General features: G+C 45.4%; 2 protein-coding genes across 2 annotated transcripts in view; one reads left to right on the forward strand and one right to left on the reverse strand.

Moving 5' to 3' along the window:
- LOC143010363 (cadherin-23-like) overlaps positions 1-12,800 on the forward strand; it is a 28,599-nt gene extending 15,799 nt beyond the window's left edge. Inside the window, exons 10-38 of the mRNA XM_076162646.1 lie at positions 5-138; positions 310-519; positions 1,263-1,370; positions 1,991-2,093; positions 2,421-2,546; positions 2,638-2,841; positions 2,961-3,419; positions 3,563-3,679; positions 3,772-3,996; positions 4,199-4,368; positions 4,634-4,771; positions 5,252-5,371; positions 5,485-5,662; positions 5,927-6,138; positions 6,258-6,452; positions 6,532-6,645; positions 7,112-7,241; positions 7,526-7,789; positions 7,876-8,037; positions 8,153-8,409; positions 8,526-8,623; positions 8,824-8,944; positions 9,042-9,121; positions 9,263-9,303; positions 9,428-9,488; positions 9,867-9,996; positions 10,260-10,379; positions 10,602-10,712; positions 11,146-12,800. Coding sequence (XP_076018761.1) covers positions 5-138; positions 310-519; positions 1,263-1,370; positions 1,991-2,093; positions 2,421-2,546; positions 2,638-2,841; positions 2,961-3,419; positions 3,563-3,679; positions 3,772-3,996; positions 4,199-4,368; positions 4,634-4,771; positions 5,252-5,371; positions 5,485-5,662; positions 5,927-6,138; positions 6,258-6,452; positions 6,532-6,645; positions 7,112-7,241; positions 7,526-7,789; positions 7,876-8,037; positions 8,153-8,409; positions 8,526-8,623; positions 8,824-8,944; positions 9,042-9,121; positions 9,263-9,303; positions 9,428-9,488; positions 9,867-9,996; positions 10,260-10,379; positions 10,602-10,712; positions 11,146-11,487 — 4,730 coding nt within the window. The 3' untranslated portion in view covers positions 11,488-12,800. The remainder of the gene's footprint in view (positions 1-4; positions 139-309; positions 520-1,262; positions 1,371-1,990; positions 2,094-2,420; positions 2,547-2,637; positions 2,842-2,960; positions 3,420-3,562; positions 3,680-3,771; positions 3,997-4,198; positions 4,369-4,633; positions 4,772-5,251; positions 5,372-5,484; positions 5,663-5,926; positions 6,139-6,257; positions 6,453-6,531; positions 6,646-7,111; positions 7,242-7,525; positions 7,790-7,875; positions 8,038-8,152; positions 8,410-8,525; positions 8,624-8,823; positions 8,945-9,041; positions 9,122-9,262; positions 9,304-9,427; positions 9,489-9,866; positions 9,997-10,259; positions 10,380-10,601; positions 10,713-11,145) is intronic.
- Positions 12,801-13,062: 262 nt separating this feature from the next.
- On the reverse strand, positions 13,063-18,482 carry eif3s6ip (eukaryotic translation initiation factor 3, subunit 6 interacting protein). The gene is made up of 15 exons (XM_076162656.1): positions 18,297-18,482; positions 17,479-17,521; positions 17,182-17,392; positions 17,014-17,093; positions 16,804-16,865; positions 16,340-16,409; positions 16,151-16,224; positions 15,874-16,045; positions 15,627-15,781; positions 15,317-15,487; positions 14,812-14,945; positions 14,496-14,669; positions 14,200-14,389; positions 13,928-14,008; positions 13,063-13,231 (listed from the first exon to the last, which is right to left on the reverse strand). Exons 1-15 carry the CDS (start codon positions 18,372-18,374, stop codon positions 13,154-13,156), a joined length of 1,773 nt encoding a protein of 590 aa, XP_076018771.1. The 5' UTR covers positions 18,375-18,482; the 3' UTR covers positions 13,063-13,153.
- Between the last annotated feature and the right edge of the window lie 984 nt (positions 18,483-19,466).

Here is a 19,466-nt window from a genome sequence, read left to right on the forward strand (position 1 = left end):
TTAGATGAGTTCATGATTTCTCCCGTGGAGGGTGAGCTGCGGGTGAGGAAGGACGTGGAGCTGGACAGAGAGACCACAGCCTTCTACAACATCACCGTCACGGCTCGAGACTTGGGCAACCCATCTCGAAGCAGCTCGGTGAGCCTCTAGCACCACACACACACACACACACACACACACACACACACACACACACACACACACACACACACACTCGCTCAGTCAATGATTGGATCTCTCTCTTTTGTATTGGACATTTTGTATCAGTGTGCCTGTTTTTGATCCAGTCATTGTTTATGTTTCCCTCAGGTGGTAGTCGGGATTATTGTCCTCGACATAAATGACAATGACCCAGTTGTCCTGAACCTGCCTTTTAACACAAGTGTGAGTGAAGGGGCTTCCATACACACTTTTGTGGCCCGGGTCAAAGCGCGAGATGCAGACAGTGGATACAACGCACTTCTCACGTTCAACATCACCGCTGGCAACCAGGGTGGAGCCTTCTACATCAATGACACCGTAAGAGAGGAGATGTGCTAAATGACACGTTGGAACATTTTTGTGAAGTTAAGCGTGATGAAATCTTAATGTCACCGGTGATGAAATTGAGTCATTGCAACAGCAGAGCAGATAGAAGTTAAATACTCCCGTGCAATCTGGCACAGAGAACAATGAAAATATTGCACACACATCTAAAACATCTTTGAACATAACGAAAACAACCAGATTGTAACACATTAAGGAGAAGTCAGCTCTCCGTGACTCGGTGCGTAAACACATCTGAACCTGTCCCGAGCCATTTAACCAAACTCAGGACAGGTCGGCCAGATGGCACAGCGGGAGGAACCAATCCCTCTCCACCTCCATAAGGTGCTTAAAGGTCGCTCACCCATGCCACCCGCTGTCAGGCAGAAGGCACTCTCTCCTGCCAGTCAGTCTGCTTCAAAAACAGGGGCGCCAACCAACACAGGAGAGAACCACTTTCCCTCCTGTCCTCCACATTCCTGACACAGACAGATCGACCTATAAATGTAAATATGCTGTATCCATGGGACCGTGAAATGAATATACAGGGTGTAAAATATTGCAGTGTCGTGTCTTGGAGAAAGACACAATCTAGTATCACAGTACTGTGACTGCCTTAGAGAGAGAGGAGAAGTGAAAAGGGACAAATGAGACTTAAAGGGTTAACGGCATTAGAAAGCAGTGGTTGTATGTATTCAAACATCCGGCCTTCGCTTTTGTCCGTTTCTGTTCCTCAGACCGGAGTGGTGCAGGTGAACAGGCCGCTGGACAGAGAGCGAGTGCCAGAGTACCGACTCACCATCACTGTCAAAGACAACCCAGAGAACCCGCGCATCGCCCGCAGGGTAATGCCACTCGCCCCATCCCACATCCACACACACACACCAAACTGCTCCAACTGACCACAGACAGAATCACATATCACAGCCGAAATCATCCGTGTAATGTTATTGTTTTGTTTTTTTTTCCCATTGGGGAATTCAGAACAAATTGAATATTATGTCACTATCATATTGCATCAGATGACACACAGTGATCATTATCTTTCTATGTATGGATTTCCAACTAAACCGAAAGAACAGATTGTGGAATGTGTGAAGTGAAGTAAATCCCCTGCTCCTTAATTATGAGGTGACAGGATTCCCTTTGCTTTTGCAGCAACAGGTGTATCTTGAAAAGCCGCTCCAGCTTGAAATACTGTTCTGCAGGCTTTCACCAGGAGAGGCACATATATTTCTAAAAATAACCATCTGTCATTGAAGTAAACACAAGAACCAATAAACATAGAGTGGGAAGATTTTACCATGACAGCAATGAAATGTTATTGTCACGGCACACATGGTGAGGGATGTTCTTGCAACACACCAACACAGCTCCGCCAATACAGGAGATGTTAACCTCTCTGTTTCACTGCCATCCTTCCCTGCCTCCCTCTGTTTTCCCCCTCCGTCTGCTTCATCACCAGGATTCAGAGCTTTTGGTGATCACCATTTTGGACGAGAATGACAACAGGCCTATTTTTACCAGGACCAGCTACAGGGCGGAGATCACTGAGAACTCTGAAGCAGGTGGGCGCTCCAGCTTTCTCTCTTAGACTTCTAAAGGATTGACAGCTTTCCAAATGAGCATTGGTTAAGTGTTTCTGATCACTTAAAATGTATTTATCTACAAGGTCATTGGGTTGATGGATGAGTCGATCATTTTGACCCAGAATCTGAGTGATAGTGTAGAGTACCTCCATATAATCCATCACAATTCACTCATGATTGTTGCCTTTCGTCTCCAACAGCCCAACATTGTCTACAGCAGCATTTATGTATTAAATCCTTCAGAAAAGCATCAGGATCATTTTCCTTTCTCCGCTTCTCTCACTCTTCATCTCTGTCCTATTTTAGGCAGTACTGTAACAGTGCTGAATGGACCCGTTCTGGCTCACGATAAAGACATTGGGCCCAACGCTGTGGTCAAGTATCACCTGCTGGGAGCCCGGGTGGACCTCTTCACTGTGGACGCCAATACAGGTAACGCAAGTAGCTGCCCAGCAAGTAAAGACAGAGAACAGTTTCAGATTGCGGTTGCTTTATTTCTGATGATCAATGCATCTCCCTGTAGGTGTGATATATGTGAGACAAGGGGCAACGTTGGACCGCGAGGCGTTTCTGGAGCCTCGGGTGGAGCTGGTTTTGGTCGGGGAGGATGTGGGAGGTTTAAACAGCAGTGTTCCGCTGACTGTGACTATCCTGGACCAGAATGACAACCCACCTGTGTTTAGCCCGCCTTCTTTCAGTGTGCGACTCCCTGAGAACAGTCCCACAGGTACATGTGCATGTGTTCCACCTTTTGTCTTACCGATTGTGTGCAGGTGGTGTTTTTTTACCTGATTTAGGATGTCATGTTAAGTAAGTAATAAAAATGTTTGTGTGTGTTTCTTCCAGGTGTGGTGGTGACTCAGCTGTCGGCCACAGATGCTGACTCGGGCTCTAACGGCTGGCTGACCTATCGACTGGAAAGCGGGGCTCAGGATCGTTTTGTGGTGGACCCCCTCTCTGGTGCCGTCCTAGTGGGCAACACCACTCTCGACCGCGAAGATCGTGGCTCCTATCGGCTGGTTGTCATGGCAACTGACCGGGGCACACCACCTTTGTCCAGCACAGCCACCCTGACGGTGATTTTGGACGATGTGAACGACTCGCGTCCGCGTTTTTTGGAGCCCTTCAGCTCGATAAACGTCAACGAGTCCACGCCCCCCGGTGTGGTTGTGGCCACCTTGACTGCTGAGGACTCTGATCTCCACCCTCGGCTGGAGTATTACATCATCTCAGTGGAGGCGAGGGACGATGGGAACAATCCGGTGGATGGCCTGCAGGAGTCATTTGGGATTGATTTCCACACAGGTACGACTTGGATCCCAGCCACAGCTAATATCACTCTGAACCTGAAGGAAACCTTTGACCCATGATGTTGCTTTGCCAGTATGTTCAATCAATAAGTTTTCACATTTGAGGGAGTGATCAGATGCCTTTCTGTGCATTTTTAGGTGCAGTGTTTGTTCGCAACCCGCTCAGCAGAGAGAAGGTGGCAACCTTTGAGATCATTGTGTCTGTCCATGACAACGCCAGTGACGTTATTGATAAGTCAGTCAGCGTTCCAAATGGTAAGAGCATTTTAAAGATGAAACATACAAGCGCTCAAGTCTACTGTCCCTCTGTATGTCTCTCCTCCTCAACGTCTCCTTCTCCTCTTCAGCAAGACTAACCATCAACGTGCTGGATGTGAACGACAACGCCCCCGTCTTCCGGCCCCGCGGAGTGAAAAGCTTCACAGAAAAGATTCTAGAAGGCGCTCATCCCGGCACTACGCTACTGTCAGTATCAGCGATAGACCCAGATAAGGGTCCCAATGGAGAGGTTGTCTACGAACTGCTCCACCTGCCTCGAGGGGGATACGTCAAACTGGAGGACCCTTTCATCGGTACGATCTAATAGCACACCTAGATGGTTCCACATCCATCACCTATTTTAGCTGATTAGACATTTCTCTGGACTAATTTCTCCTTGATGCTTACCAACAAAACATCAACATCCGTCTTTTAAATCCAAACTGTCAGCACTTGCGTTTTGACTTCCAGTTGAATCCTGACAGTAACAGTTATACTCTGGTTCCAATTTTCCAGGTAAAATTGTCGCAAACCGCACGGTGGATTTTGAGCAGATACAGTGGCTGAATTTTACCATCCGAGCTCAAGACCGCGGGAGTCCTCCCAAGATAGCTGAGCTGCCAGTTTTCCTGCGCATAGTGGACATCAACGACAACAACCCTGTCTTCCTACAACCCTCATATCAGGTATCCACCAAATCAACTTCATTCATACAGTAAATGAAATGCAACACATTTGATTCGTTGAGGAAATGGCTGTCTACGCCCACTTTGTGAAAGTATGACAAACAAACCATTTCCTATAAGTCACACACACGCCATCATGCAATTGCTGTTGCATTAGCATTTGTAGCTGGCCCACCTAGGTCACAATCTGATCGCTTATATTCAATCGAAATGAACTGTTGCTTTGTTTCTGTGTGACAATATGGATGTTTTTGTGTCTTTGTAGAAGCAGGTGTTAGAGGATGTGGAACTGGGAACCATCGTAGTTCGTGTCAGAGCCACGGATGCTGATTCTGGCCTGTTTGCAGACATCGAGTACAGTCTAGTAGACGGGGAGGGCAAGTTTGGTATCACCCCATCCACTGTGAGTTAACCCTACGATAGTGCAGCTATGCTATGTCTGAATGCAAACTAATTTCACGTAGCTATTTTGACTCATTTTCTTGTTTCAGGCTTTTTATTTATTGGACTTTATAAGCATCCTGTATTTTGCCTGTAATGTTCAAATCAATGAAGTGCATAACCACTTGAACATCAGTGAATATAAAAATTGTTAAGCCAAAGATTCCATAGCAGATGAAAGCAAATTCCATTTTGTATAGCAGATGACGGAAGATGTAATCATATTGAAGGCCAGGGAGCAGTTTATCAGCAAAGAACATCATCCTGCCCAGAAATGAAAGTTCAAACAAAAGGGCTTGAGTGTAACAAGGACAATCTAAATATTTGACCTGAACGCTCCATTTCTGTCACACCAACTGTACAAACTGCATCTCCACGTCTTACACAACCACCACACCCTGTGAGTGCTTCCTTCCTTATCACTTCTCCTCCTCCATGTCAGGGAGACGTCTACATCCTGTCTCCACTGGACAGAGAGACCAAGGACCATTTCACCCTGACGGCCGTGGCCCGAGACAACCCTGGCGGCAGCTCTAACAACAGACGCGAAAACTCTGTCCAGGTAGAGATCACACACACTCCAAAATCCCCGTCTATAATTACCATAAAGATTGCGTGTTTGTGTGTGCAAAACAAACTCGCTACGCGTTTACCTGCCTGCTGTTGCTTGTCAAGGTGGTGGTGACGGTCCTCGACGTGAACGATTTCCGGCCACGCTTTGCAGAGCGACTGTTCAACACCAGCGTGTTTGAGAATGAGCCAGGTGGGACATCTGTGATCACTCTGACCGCCACCGACCTGGATGAAGGAGAGAACGGACGACTGATCTACAGCCTGCTGGGGCCCGGGGCTGGTATGAGCACAGCTGTGGCGCCTTGACAAAATCACAGCACACGTCACTATTTGTAAAGCTGTAGAATACATATGCTCCCTCCCTCTCATTTGCTTAATATTTGCTTGGTGAACAAATGCCTTTATCCGATTAGGGGTTCTTCAAGAGCTCCACAGTGTTAATGATTTGACATCAAGCGCACACACACACACACACACACACACACACACACACACACACACTGAGTTGTACCAACACTCATTAATCCCTTGTTTTCCTCTTCAGATGCCTTCTCTCTGGACCCGAACACGGGGCTGGTGCATTCTCTGCGTCTGCTTCAGGCCTCTGAGCGTTTCAACCTGACGGCGGTGGCTACAGATCACGGGCGTCCTCCCCTGTCAGGCACAGCCTACCTGCACATCAACGTCATAGATGTCAATGACAACAGACCCGTGTTCGTGAGGCCCCCTAATGGAACCACAATGCATATTTTAGAGGTACCTGTGTTCATGTACACGCTTGCATGGGTTCGTGGATATACGTGTGTTGCTTGTTGGGAAATGCGTTTGTGTTTTGCCCTGAATACACAGCAGCATGTACTTCCCTCTCCCTGCAGGAGCAGCCCCCCAACGTGCTGGTGTACAATGTTTACGCGACAGACAGCGATGAGGGTGTGAACGGACAGGTGCGCTACACCTTCCTGCAGACCGGCGCAGGTAACAGAGACTGGGAAAACTTCCACATCGGCGCCTTAACTGGTGTCATCACAACCGCTGCCAAACTGGATCGAGAGAATCAGGCCCTCTACAGCGTGAGTCCACTTTGTGTGTGTCCAGCTACTTAAGCGTAAGTATGCAGGTCTTTAATTGAAGTGTCATTTGTTCCCTCAGCTAGTCATTGTGGCCTCCGACTTGGGCGAGCCAGTGCCTTATGAAGCCACACAGGCTCTGCAGGTGGCGCTGTTGGACATTGATGACAATGAGCCTGTCTTTCTCAAACCACCAGTGAGTACAAAGCTGATGCGTGACCAGAGAGGCCAAGTCCAAGAATAACAAATGTTAATCAGATCAGAAGTAAATGGAGACCAGAAGATTTTGTCAATTTTGATTCGTCCAGATATTTGTCAGTTCCCACAGATTTTCTTTTTTTGAAGGACATACATGTCAGGAAACAGATGTCGAATATTATATATGGTGGGCAGGAGTAGGATTGACAGATTAGTCTCTCACACACCTCAAATTTGCATGTCTGTGTTAGACCTCAACCCTGAAAGACCCAGCAACTATTGTCCCAACCACCACTAACAGAGAAAACAGTACTGTGTGCACTGACCCAAACTGTGTCTTCCTGTGTGTGTGTGTGTGTGTGTGTGTGTGTGTGTGTGTGTGTGTGTGTGTGTGTGTGTGTGTGTGTGTGTGTGTGTGTGTGTGTGTGTGTGTGTGTGTGTGTGTGTGTGTGTGTGTGTTCCAGCGTGGAGGCTTGCCTTATCAGAGCCTGTCGGTGCTTGAACACTCCCCGCCAGGAACTGTGGTGGGTAACGTGACCGGAGCTGTGGATGCAGATGAAGGTTCTAATGCTGTCGTCTACTACTTCATCGCTGGTGAGTGCAGACACATACACACACAAGATGCCCCGTGTGCTACAAACATACTGAATGTTTTTCTTTTAATGATGAAAGTATTGTGTAAATGTCAGCAAAATAACTGCTGGTTTTCCCCCTCACAATAAAGTTTTGAAAGATAAGATTAGGCAAATGTTATCTTCACATTTAGACTCATGCAGTTATATTGCAGAAACATCAAGTAATAATGCAAGCATCAATTTGTCTGATTCCTTTTGGTCTTCACACGCCTGAACACACATCCTTTCCATCTCTTCCTGCAGCGGGAAACAGTGAAGGAAACTTCAACCTGAGTGTGGAGGGAGAGATGAAGGTGATAAATAATCTAGACCGGGAGGTGACACCGTTCTACACCATCATTGTCAAGGCCTCCAGCAACAGGAACTGGACTCTCCCCAGAGGTCAGAGGGCATCACGGGCCAGAGCCCTCGACCCTGCCATCGACCCCAGTCTGCAGGAGGTCCGAATCTACCTGGAGGACAAAAATGATCAGAAACCGCGCTTCACTAAGAAGATGTACACAGCAGGTGATGGACATTCATGCATGTATGAATGCGTTTGCTGCTTGATGTAGGACCGCTGTTACCCGCCATCTTTGCTTTTTTTGTTTCAGGAGTTGCAGCGAACGCTAAAGTTGGCTCAGAGCTGATCAAGGTGGAGGCAATCGATAATGACATCGGCAATAACAGTATCGTCCACTACTACATCTACGGCTACCACTACACCAACTTACAGACCAATGACACTGAGGTCATGGGCAGCATCTTTACTATAGGTGAGCTTTCTCATCAAGCACAGATGGATGGAGTATGGATCCAGTGTGTCCAGTGTGTAGGTGTTTAAAGCAAATTCATATATAACAGCAATTTTATGTCCTGTGACATTCACAGGTGAGATGGACGGCATCATCCGAACTTACGACCTGTTCACCGCTTACGACCCGGGATATTTTCAGCTGGACATCTGCGCAAGCGACAACGGGGGGAACACCGACGATGCCAAGGTCAGCATATATATCCTCCGTGACGACCAGAGGGTAAAGATAGTCATCAACGACATCCCCGACAACGTCCGCCTCTACCAAGACGACTTCATCAGCGTGCTGTCCAACATCACCGGAGCCATCGTCAACATAGACGACTTACAGGTTAGTGACTGCGACTGGGTTTCACGTCATGATTCTTATGTCTATGGTAAATGACACCCGTGTGTGTGTGTGTGTCTCTGTCTCTCGTACCTTTGTCTCACTCTCCTTTTACCCAGTTCCATGTGGATAAGAAGGGCAGGGTGAATTATGCTCAGACTGACATGCTGATCCACGTCGTCAACAAAGACACCAACGTCATCATGGATGTCGAAAGGTCTCACATAGGTTTCTTAATGGAATACAAGTTTCAATAGACTCCTCTTGATCTAAGAGGAACATAACCAGTGAAAGTCCCCATGCTGCCCTGGTCGTTTGTATCCCTTTGTATTCCTTTGACACTTATCAACCAGCGCAGATCCATCATGTTTACATGACACAGTGGACAGAGTATGTTGTGTGATTTGTGGCTCTCAGGGTGATCCAGATGATCGATGAGAACAAGCAGCAACTGAGGAATCTGTTCAGACGCCGCAACATCTTGGACATCCAGCCCGCCATCAGTGACAAACTGCCCGACGACCTCTCCACGCTGCAGGTCTGTAAGGCTGGAACCACCAGCCACCTCACAAGCACTTTCAGGTGTTTTATGTTTCAGAGCTTGTAAACTGCATTTCTCTCTCTCTCTGTCACAGCTGGTCATCATTATCCTGGCAGTGCTGCTGTGCTTAGCAGGAGTCTTGTTTGTCACAATGAACTGGCATTATCACAGAGAGTAAGGCTCATTCTAGCAAAAGTTTGTCGGATTTTACTCGTATTGTTTTGTGCCGGCTGTGTTAACTGCGTCCTGCTTTGACACAGCGTGCCTGTCAACATGTTTATCATCTCGTGACTTCTGTTCTCTCTTGTGTGACAGACACGAGAGGAAGCTGAAAGCCATCGTTGCAGGATCTACAGGTGAGAGGCAGCTGTGCTGAGCGGCCACCCGTTAACATCAGGATGTGGCTTTTGCAGCATTTTGGTATTTTACTGCAGCACGGCATGTCTTTTTTTAACACACTGTCTGTCACCTGCCAAACAGGCAACCAGGGTCTCATGGACATCCTGGACATGCCCAACACAAACAAGTACTCCTTTGAGGGGTGAGATAATAGCTTACATTTTTCAACACATCATTTATCGCCTTAAGGGAAAAGCTAATTGAAACTTTGTGGTTATGGTTTTTATATTTTGCTAAATGATTCTTCTCTTAAACATAACCTTTAATATTATTCGTGTTGCTATTTTATTTGAGTAACAAGTTCTTAGCACCATCCTGACATTCATTACCAACTCTGAATCTCCTACGAAGCAGGTCATTTACTGTGTTATATCATTCTTATTGTTTTAAACTGTTATTTTATCATGAGCGCTAGATGTATGTGAAAGGAAATTGAAACGTTTGGGGTTATTTATCTATAGCTTATCACAGTTTATATGTGTTATGTGAGTGAAGTTTGTAAAGCTGTCTGCATATGCAGGGCTAATCCAGTGTGGCTGGACCCGTTCTGTCGAAACCTGGAGCTGGCTGCCCAAGCCGACCACGAGGATGACCTGCCAGAGAACCTGAGTGAGATCACCGACCTGTGGAACAGCCCAGCACGGACTCATGTGAGTGCCACCAGGAGTCTTCATTTGTGCTCCACAGCAATATTCCCTGTGCAAACACACAGCTGCAGCGTTTGTCTAGTGGATGGGGCCCTTAATAAATAATATTTCTCTATGGGGTGTAATGTGGTGAGGGAGACAATTTGGACCATCACTCTCAGGATTACCATGCCGTTGCCCTCTAGATCACCCCTATTATACAGCTGAACCCTCTACACTATTTTAGGTGTGTGTGTGTGTGTTTGTTTGTGTTCGTATCTGCACAGGGCACATTTGGTCACGAGCCTCAAGCTAAGCCTGAGGATGATCGGTACCTGAGAGCAGCCATTCAGGAGTATGACAACATCGCCAAGCTGGGTCAGATCATGAGGGACGGGCCTATCAAGGTGAGCAATAACACACCAGGGTCCAAGCCTTCTGTCTCTTGATCGGCCGTGTTGTCCCCTTTTCCAAAACATATTGGGGCACAAAGGCCAGAGGACAGAAGTTTGTTTGTCAGTATCTCCTGAGAAGAGAAGCTGCTGAGGTGGCCATAATGAGCACTGTGAGGCTGTGTAAGTTGGTGTGATAGATGAAGTTTGAACTGTACTGAATTGCCGTCCTGTCAGGGGTCCCTGCTCAAGGTGGTCCTGGACGACTACCTGAGGTTGAAAAAGCTCTTTGCAGCTCGACTGGTTACCAAATCCACCAGCCAGGGGGATCACTCATCAGTCAGTGAGGTGGGCTCAGAGAGGCTCTGCTGCTGTGCTGTTCCTGTCTGCTGCCACTAAAGGGCGAGCTCCCTTCCTGATTTCCTCTTTGCTACTTTGACCTCCGCTTTGCCTTTTTCTCCTCCTGACTCCTGTCTCCCAATAGCTTTCACAAGTACTTCTGTTTTGGATGAGACACACATGAACTAAATCCCAAACCTCCAAACATCCAGTGCTTCAACTTTTAAAAAAAATGCTTTGATTTGTTCACCACTGCTGTTGAAAGCAGGTCTGGCATGACATCTCACAATTGACTTACCTTATTTTACAATTCAACAACCTTTTGACCTCATTTCCCTTCAGTGTGGTGCAGTGAACTAAGCAAGAATCTATTATTTCTTATTTATTTACTCATCCTCTACCTGTCCTTCTTCTCTCCCTTTCTTCTTCCCTCATGCAACAGCTGATCCAGAGTGACCTGGATGATGATGAGGATGAGCGTCTGGGCATGGGAGGAGGTCGTGGCACACTGCGATTCAAACACAAGCTCCCTGTTGAGTTGAAGGGCCCCGAAGGTGTGCATGTGGTTCACGGTAGCACAGGCACCCTCCTGACCTCTGACCTCAACAGCCTGCCTGAGGATGACCAGCGGGCCTTGGCACGTTCTCTGGAAACACTGCACGCTGACGGTGGCCTTTATTCTGACCGCAATGCTCGCACAGAATCGGCCAAGTCCACCCCGATACACCGCAACAAGGAGGGGGACACCATATCGGAGAGTCCCCTGGAGATCACCGAGTTATGACTAGCCGAGGCCTCGCTGGTCTGAAGAACCCAAGACGCTTGTGTCCTTGTGCCTCCACATTGCCTCCTGACATAGTCGAGGTAGAGGAGTGTGTGTAGTCTAGGGAACCTCATTAACCAACCTGAGTCCATCACAGAGACGGCCTGCAAGACCTCTCGCTCCCAGTTGGGTTGAGGTGGGTCTTATGAAGAAGATGGTCCAGCATTGGCACTTCAGCAGCAAGTTTAGTACACGAAAGATCATCAGCAATGTACTGTAAAGCAAAACCAAGTGGTCTCATCCTTTCATCCAAGTGATGGAAAAGCGAGTCTAGGCCTCCCTATGGGAGATGCTTGTTGTGAACCTTATAATCATCTCAAGGTGCCTCGTTCTCTCTCATCGTTTCCAAGTCTACCTGGACTGCATACACTCGCTAAAGCACAAATGTACACACTGAAAAATGAAACTATACACCAGACCAGACCAGCGAACGGCCATCAATGGGACACTGAAAAAAAGATGCAATCCCCTATAATGTTCTAATATTTTCTCTTGTATGACGATGCACATTGTTTGAAGGCGGGAAAGAGTAAGACTTTGTCTTTCGGGTATATATGGACTTTGAATACAAATAAGAGCATTGCTTATATTCCCCCAAATAATTCTAAGGAGTGAAGTCTTTGTGTAAAACCACAACAAAAAAAAGGAGCCTGTGGCTTTGTGGAGCTCGTTGCATAGTAGTTTATACTATGTTTTGTACAGTGGTGTCAGCCTTGCTGACAAAATGGCTTTGTTGAACAGTGACTGAGGCAGGAAACAGTCAGCAGGGCAACACACACTGGCTGTTCTCCATGTTGTAGCATGGAATCAGTCAGTTCAAGGAGACCCCTCACTGTTACTGAAAGACTTCTCTCACAAACTATGGAGCCACCAGAAGAAAAAATAAACTAAGTTATGATAAATGTTATATAAGGCAGTAAGTCAAAAGCCTGAGGATGGACTTAATAAGTGGGTAATATAAAAAAGATGGCACACACTTTACACTGCCACGTGAAAGTTTAAAAATAAAAAAAGTACATGCTCAAAATGAGCAGTTTGCTTTATTTTTTTATTTCATAGAAAACTGATGGAATTAAAAAAACATATTTTTGAAGAAAATGTTGGCTTGATGAATGGGTAGAACAAGTGTAGATGTTTGGAGTATGTGTATATTGTGCTACGGTGACATTTGTTGTCTGCTTTTCTTTCTATAGTAACTGACTGTTCCTGATGAGTGGTGTGTTTTTAAAGTTAATTTTTATATTCCCATTTTGTAAGTTTTTATTTGTCATTGTCACCGGCCCCTGAGATCTGTGTTGGGAAATGTTGTTGGATGATCTGCGATAATAAAAAAAATATGCAATGGCTTCTGACCTCAGCCAGTGGGATGATGGGAGATCAGCCTCCAGCATAACCTCAGGAAACAATCAACCCAGCATGCAATTTCCCTTTGTAATGATTGATTCCATTCGCTGCATTTGAGACTGTGTGGTCGGTTGTTAACGCTGCCATCTAGTGGTTCTTATGCGGAGTGAAACTGCAATAAGGCTAACTCAATGTTTTACCACACCAATCCATCCTTTATTGATTCTAGGTCACATAGAAAATTTGCATTAATAATTTTGAAAGCGGAGTCCCTCTCTCCGGCTCAGACTGCTCGGGTCGCCACGGTGCTTGTGGAGGTAGAGCTGCCAGTTGCCGGCATCTTCTTCAGTGTCTTGTTCAACTGTAGGGAGACGAAACGCAGGCTGTGACTTAAAATACAACTAATGGCTCATTAACATCTCTTCAAGAGGCTACCAACTAAACTCATGAGAGGGGCTCAATATTGAAGATATTTCTACATCAGTAAAACGGACAGAATTACAAACTTGCTCTAGAACGTTTTTCAAGCAGGAACCATTTTTAACCCTACCAATATGAAATACATCACAAAGCAGTGATGTTTCAAAGACAAAACACAATGATCACAACAAGCTGAGCAGCTCTAGCAGATGTAGCTCTAGAACACAATGGATTCTATTCTGGGTTACTGACCAGCAAGCTAGGGTTCCTTTTGTAGGAACTCAGAAAAAAACTTGTGCTAAAAAGGAGGCATAGCGTATGATACAGCCTTACAAAGGCTTTAAAGGAAAAGGCTATTTTCACTGTTATTAACTAAAGTAAGCCTGAGATGATTGATTCCTCTCTATGTCAGAATCTACTGCAACAGTCTCACTTTTGTTTAATACTGATTAACCACAATACAGTTCTCGGCCCAGAACCATTGGCCATATCCCAGAATACTGGCTTTATAAACTAAATACAATGTGAGCCTTTCCATTGTATTTACTTATAAAACCCTACCTTCACATCAGCCCTAACCTGCTAAATCATTAACAACTCGTCTCATTTTTGCAGTCCTGGACGGATTATGACTCACCTCCTCAAATTTGTGGATTTGTCTGATGAAAAAGTCTCCATAGCGCCGAGCCACTTTAGTGTCAGCGATGTGGATCATATCCTGATGGAACAGACGGAGAAAACTGCATCACAACGTGCAACAGTAGAATCCTGATATCTACCGGAGTGTGTGGAACTTCACATAAACATTCCAATTTACCAAAACTAAGGCAGCGCCTCAGTCCATCGTGTATTTGAGTGATCACATTTGAGACTACTGCCAAATATCTTGATTTACAAATTCAAACACACCTTGTCGATGTAAAAGTCGACCTCTGAGGCAGACTGGAACTCTCCGTCCAGAGCCGAGATGCCGCTGGTCCACACCAGGTTCTTCATCTTGTGTTTGAAGACCAACAGCTGGATACGGAACTCCTGCTCGGTCATGTCCAGAAATCCTGCCAGCTTGGCCACTGGCATGGTGGTGTACAGCTTCAGAAAACTGTAAACACACACGATGACTAATCAGCACAAACATTTTACCAGACACGATTTCAGTCCTTTAACATCTTCTGATCCACAGCTCATGGTGAGGTTGTGTGCCGTACCTGCGGATGGTGGAGAGCTGAGCCTGCTGCTGCACCTCCTCAGCAAAGACCTTCAGCTGCTGCAGGAACGGTTCCCTGTGGTAGTTGGGGTGAACGTTGTCGTAGTTGGGCACCACAGGCGACAGGAACTTGGGACAGGCGAAGCTGAAGAGCTCCTCAAACACCTGCGGGTCTCTAAGATGGAAAGCATTTATATATAGAACAGGTCAGTATATTTAGGAGAAGTGATCCAATACAAAAATGAAGCACAGAATACTTTAGGGCAAGATGGCTCTGCTGCTGTGCAGCATGAGGAGTGTGAGGAGCTTCTTCTTACCCTTTCTGCATGCGCAGCATCTTGTCTCCATACTTCTCCCTCAGCTGGGTGTGGATGCTCTCATCAATGCGCATCGGGTACATGGTGAGAGCGATGGCCAGCAGGCCGTGCATCTGCTCGTTCTGCTTATTGATCTGGAAAAGAAATCATTACATGTATCTCCTTTCTCATATGGCACCAAGTGAAAGTCAAATCACCTAACGTATAGGTGTGTGTGTGTGTGTGTGTGTGTGTGTGTGTGTGTCTCAACAAAAACAAATCTAAATATCACGAAAGTCTGGATTTTAGCTTATATTTATCTTAGAATTCAGGGTCTTGTCAACATGACAGCCCACATACATTCAAAGGTCAAATGAGAAAACAAGCAATATGTAGATATTTGTGCATCATTACAAAAGACCCAATGAAAAGAAGCAAGCGCTTGTTTAACTTTAACATGTATGACTGAGCTCTACATGGTGAATAATGGTAATAACAGGATTTCTCTGAAAAGCCTCTGACTGACCATCTCATATTTGTACGTTGACCTCTGGAACATGTTCCTTGTCCTCTGAATGTAGAGCAGGATGTTGGCGAACACTCGAATGGCGTCCTGGTAGCGTCGCATCATCAGGTAAGCGAAACCCACATAGTAATAGGTGGTGATCTGGCATTCAGGCACACGGGAGTACATGCTCTACAAGACAGGAAGCAAAAAGGAAGCAAGGGTGTGAACACAACTCCATCTAAGTATCCAAAAAAACGAGTAATACAGAAATATGGAGGTGAAATGCTCCATACGCTGGTCTTCTGGTCATGTTGTTCTGTGACATTACCTTCTTGTTGAGCTCGATGTTCTCCAGCACCTTGATGGCCTGGTAGTAGTCGCCCAGCAGAGAGTGAAGCCTCAGCAGCCCCACTAAGCTGAAGTAACCCAACATCTTGTACAAGGAGTGACGGCCATATTCCCCAGCAACACTCTCTGGGTCGCCTGAAACACACACAAAGACCAGAATTGTAACTCCTCCACACCAAATGTTTCAAAAAAAGGAATAGATAATACTTCAGAGCTCTTTGTCTTACCTCCACTGGTGTAGACCTCAAGCTGGCGGTTAATGTTACTCTTGTCCACCAGGGAGTGGAGGACATTGAGGACACTGTGGACGTTCCAGATCTTTGGGTTGCTCCTCAAGAATTCTATCTCCTCCTCCGACTTCTTGGCCGTCTTGCAGCGGTACTGACTGAAAGACTGGAACTGGAGAGAGCAGCAGTGGAAGCGTTAACAGGGGTTGATCACGAGCCTGAGTCGGTAGAAGTTGTAGCTCTGACTTGGACTGTACGGGAATGTCGTGTCCATTACCTGATAAATGAACTCGTCTATGATGTCCCACAACCACTGGTTTGGCAGTTCCAAGGGAGCCGGTCCGTCGGCGTCTGTGCGACAATTACACAAATTAAGCTTGTTAAGCTCAAGGATAAACATTCAGAAATAAATTCATATCACACTCGTGCTGCAGATCAGCTGAGAAACAAGATTCTTCTAACTTACTGAGAATGTAGTTGAAGAGGTTGCAGTAATTGTAGTACGACTCAAACCTCTGGTCCAACGTGGGTCCGCCCTGATTAACAACAACAGATACATTTCAACAACGTGTAAATACCAGAAAAGGAATTTGTAATAAGCAAGCATTTCTACTTCAGATACTGTATTTTGTATTGCTTGTTTGATAGAACCGCCTCCCCCACACACTCATACAGGCAAAGTGCCATTTTGATCTCCCTTGGTGGATCAGCAAACCAAACATCACTGATTGGAAGCTTCACTAAATGGTACGGTGCCATTTTTAAAGACTTGCATTCAGCCTGTTTTGCATGCAGTACAGCGAACAGGACACGATCCATCAACCAGCATCCAAACCATAACCACAGCTCATCGATGAGACTACCTGCCCGATGCCCAGAAGCACCAGAAGTGAGACATTTATAAGTGCTCATAGTAAAGCAGTCACTCACGCTGACTTTGGCGTAGATGTGTCTGTAGTACAGCTCCTTATAGAGGATGAGGAACACAGCATCTAGAGGAGGAAGAGGAGAGAGTTAAACACACTGCACTCTTACCACTGCTTGGTTGTATCTTCATATATGCTATCAGTTTGAAAGTGTGGCACCAATTTCACCCTTCCGTTTTACAAATATCAGGAAACAGCAGTATTACAGACTCACCGTTGCCAACCAAGGATGCGATGGCCTCAGCCTCCGGCCAGGGAGAGTTCTTGAAGAAACGGTCCGTCAGTTTGTTCCAACTAAACACAGATAAGAAGGGAGAGGTGAGACGGGACAGAGCTACAACGTTAGGACACGGAGGGCTTTAGAGCAGAGCATGGAGCAAACCTGTTCTCATAAACATCTTGGATCTCGTAGATCTTCTGCTCGATGCTCTCGCTGGACACGCGGTTGGACTGCAGCTCGTAAACTTTCTGGTCTATGAGGTCGGAGATGGTCTTATGGAAATACTGCAGGAAGTTCTTGATCACCTCTGGGATGACGTGGTACGTCTGCTGCTCGTACTGCCTCTCGTAGGCCAGGTCTGCTTTAGGGTCGCCTGCAGGGAGACAGGAGAAGGAGGGTGAGACAGGAACACCCAGAGACAGGGAGGGAGGAATATGAGGGTGTGTACTTTTGACTTACCGGTGTGTAGGTCATAGTCGTTTGTGTAGGCGTAAGGATCATACTGTGAACATCAAAGAACAACAACAATCAGATAGCAGACCAGAACACAATGATCAACAGAAAATAAGTACAATTAAGTCAAAGTAATAACACATTAAACTAGACAGGTAAATGGAATATAGATACAATTTTAACAAAATATCAAAGCAATGAGATGATACATATATAACATATATACATATAATACAAGTATTTGCAGTTACTCGGGTTTAACCTACAAGATGTTTTAAATAAGCACAAATCAATTAATGAGCATATTCGAAAGTAAAAGGGTGATGGACACACTAGAAAAGCTATTGTTACGACAATAACATTACGTCTTTAAAAAGATAAGATATTCGGGCGTTCCGTACGATGTTATGTTTGTTTTAAACTCCGAAAGAACCAAATAAGGGCTAAATCAAACACTGGGACGCTTTTATTAACTGAATTAACATGCAGGATGAATCATTCCTCAGCCGGCGTAGAGACCAATACAGCCAAAGCCATCTGTTAGCATCTACTCTGCAAACTATGCCGCCATGTTATGGCTAGATTATCTTCAAAGACACATTTATTTTTATGTAAGCAAAACAAGGTAGATCATAGCTGTAATTATTCAGAATTTTGTAGTGAATGGATGTGCTGCTCGGTACCGTTTCTTCATTTTAGCATCACATTAGCTCGCCGCTACAGTCTCACGGCAGATGAGCGAGGTAGCTGTGGCTAGCTAACTAAACAGTTAGTTACGGCCCGCACTACCAAAGCGATCGACACCGTATTAAAAACACACATACACTTGTGGTGGTGGTGGTGGTGGCGGCGGCGGCGGTGTTGGCGGCGGCGGTGGCGTCTTCTTCTTCTTGGTAGGACATGATGGATGTGTGTTTGGTCCACACTCGTCGCACAACAGCGTGAAAGAAGAGGATGCAGCTCAGCAGGCTAACCGGCTAAACCACGCAGCTCGCGCTAGAGAGACCCGGAAGCGGAAGAAAGATTTTATCTAACTCAAAAACTTTATTTACAACTAAAAGGTAATAGTGTTACAATTTCAATACAAACACAAATAAGCGGCATTGGTCTACAAAACTATTAAATAAAATAAATCAGTAACTTTGTACTAACAACTGAATAACAACTACTATATAATATCCATTGAATCGAATCCCTCCATAATATGTACATATACATTAACACTTCATCAACCTGTTGAGCTTTGATGTCGAGAAAAAAGAGCCTGCCATTTAGATCTTTTTATATTTTATTTCATTTTCAATCCGCTGCGTATATACGAACATTCTGTTGCGTAATCATAGCCTGTGGCAAATGATGATTGTAATTACTTGATAATACCGTTAGGTGGCGTTAGTGTAGCAAATAAGATCCCAGGTGTCGCTTTTCTTTTTTCCACACGGAAGGCTGGTCAGAGAATATCCTGAATATGATGAGTATATTGGTCAAGTTCGGTCATTTCACTGTGATACTGCATTGTATCTATCCTGTCAATTATAACATATATGTAATGATATAATATGGATATAGGGAAAATCCATGTGAATGTTGTGGTGCAGCTGTAATCCACTTTCTCTATGTATTCAAGCACGTTTTGGAATGACGTTTCAAATTTTCTTTCCAGAGCCTTATAGACTTTGTTTTCTGAATACGTGTTGTGATTTGTGTGTGATTCAACTTATTTGTATGGTTTTAATTTGCAAACGAAGTTGATTTGAAGACTAAAAGCTTTTTCACTTCCCCATTAGCTGGGTATCAATAGAGCCTAGTTCACTCCGATGTCAGATTATCATATTAACATAACTCAGACGATTGTGAAGGTTTTTGAATGATTATTTAAATCAAAACCGTGTAACTAGCCTGTGTTGCCTGCCGGGGGCAAGTTACGAACGCCTCTTTATTGCCCTGTAGTCTAAATTGATTTGTGTGAGCTGAGAGAACATCCAAACTTGCAG

This window comes from Genypterus blacodes, unplaced genomic scaffold (assembly GCF_046128005.1).
Source record: "Genypterus blacodes isolate CSIRO-AG114 ecotype Tasmania unplaced genomic scaffold, CSIRO-AGI_Gbla_v1 ptg000012l_1, whole genome shotgun sequence".
Classification (NCBI taxonomy): Eukaryota; Metazoa; Chordata; class Actinopteri; order Ophidiiformes; family Ophidiidae; genus Genypterus; species Genypterus blacodes.

Coding starts and splice junctions, on each gene's coding strand:
- eif3s6ip (XM_076162656.1), bottom strand. CDS start 18,374: ATGTCCTACCAAGAAGAAGAAGACGCCACCGCCGCCGCCAACACCGCC. Junction 17,393..17,478: donor CGACTATGACCTACACACCG/GTAAGTCAAAAG, acceptor GTCTCCCTGCAG/GCGACCCTAAAGCAGACCTG. Junction 15,782..15,873: donor TGAGGTCTACACCAGTGGAG/GTAAGACAAAGA, acceptor TGTGTGTTTCAG/GCGACCCAGAGAGTGTTGCT.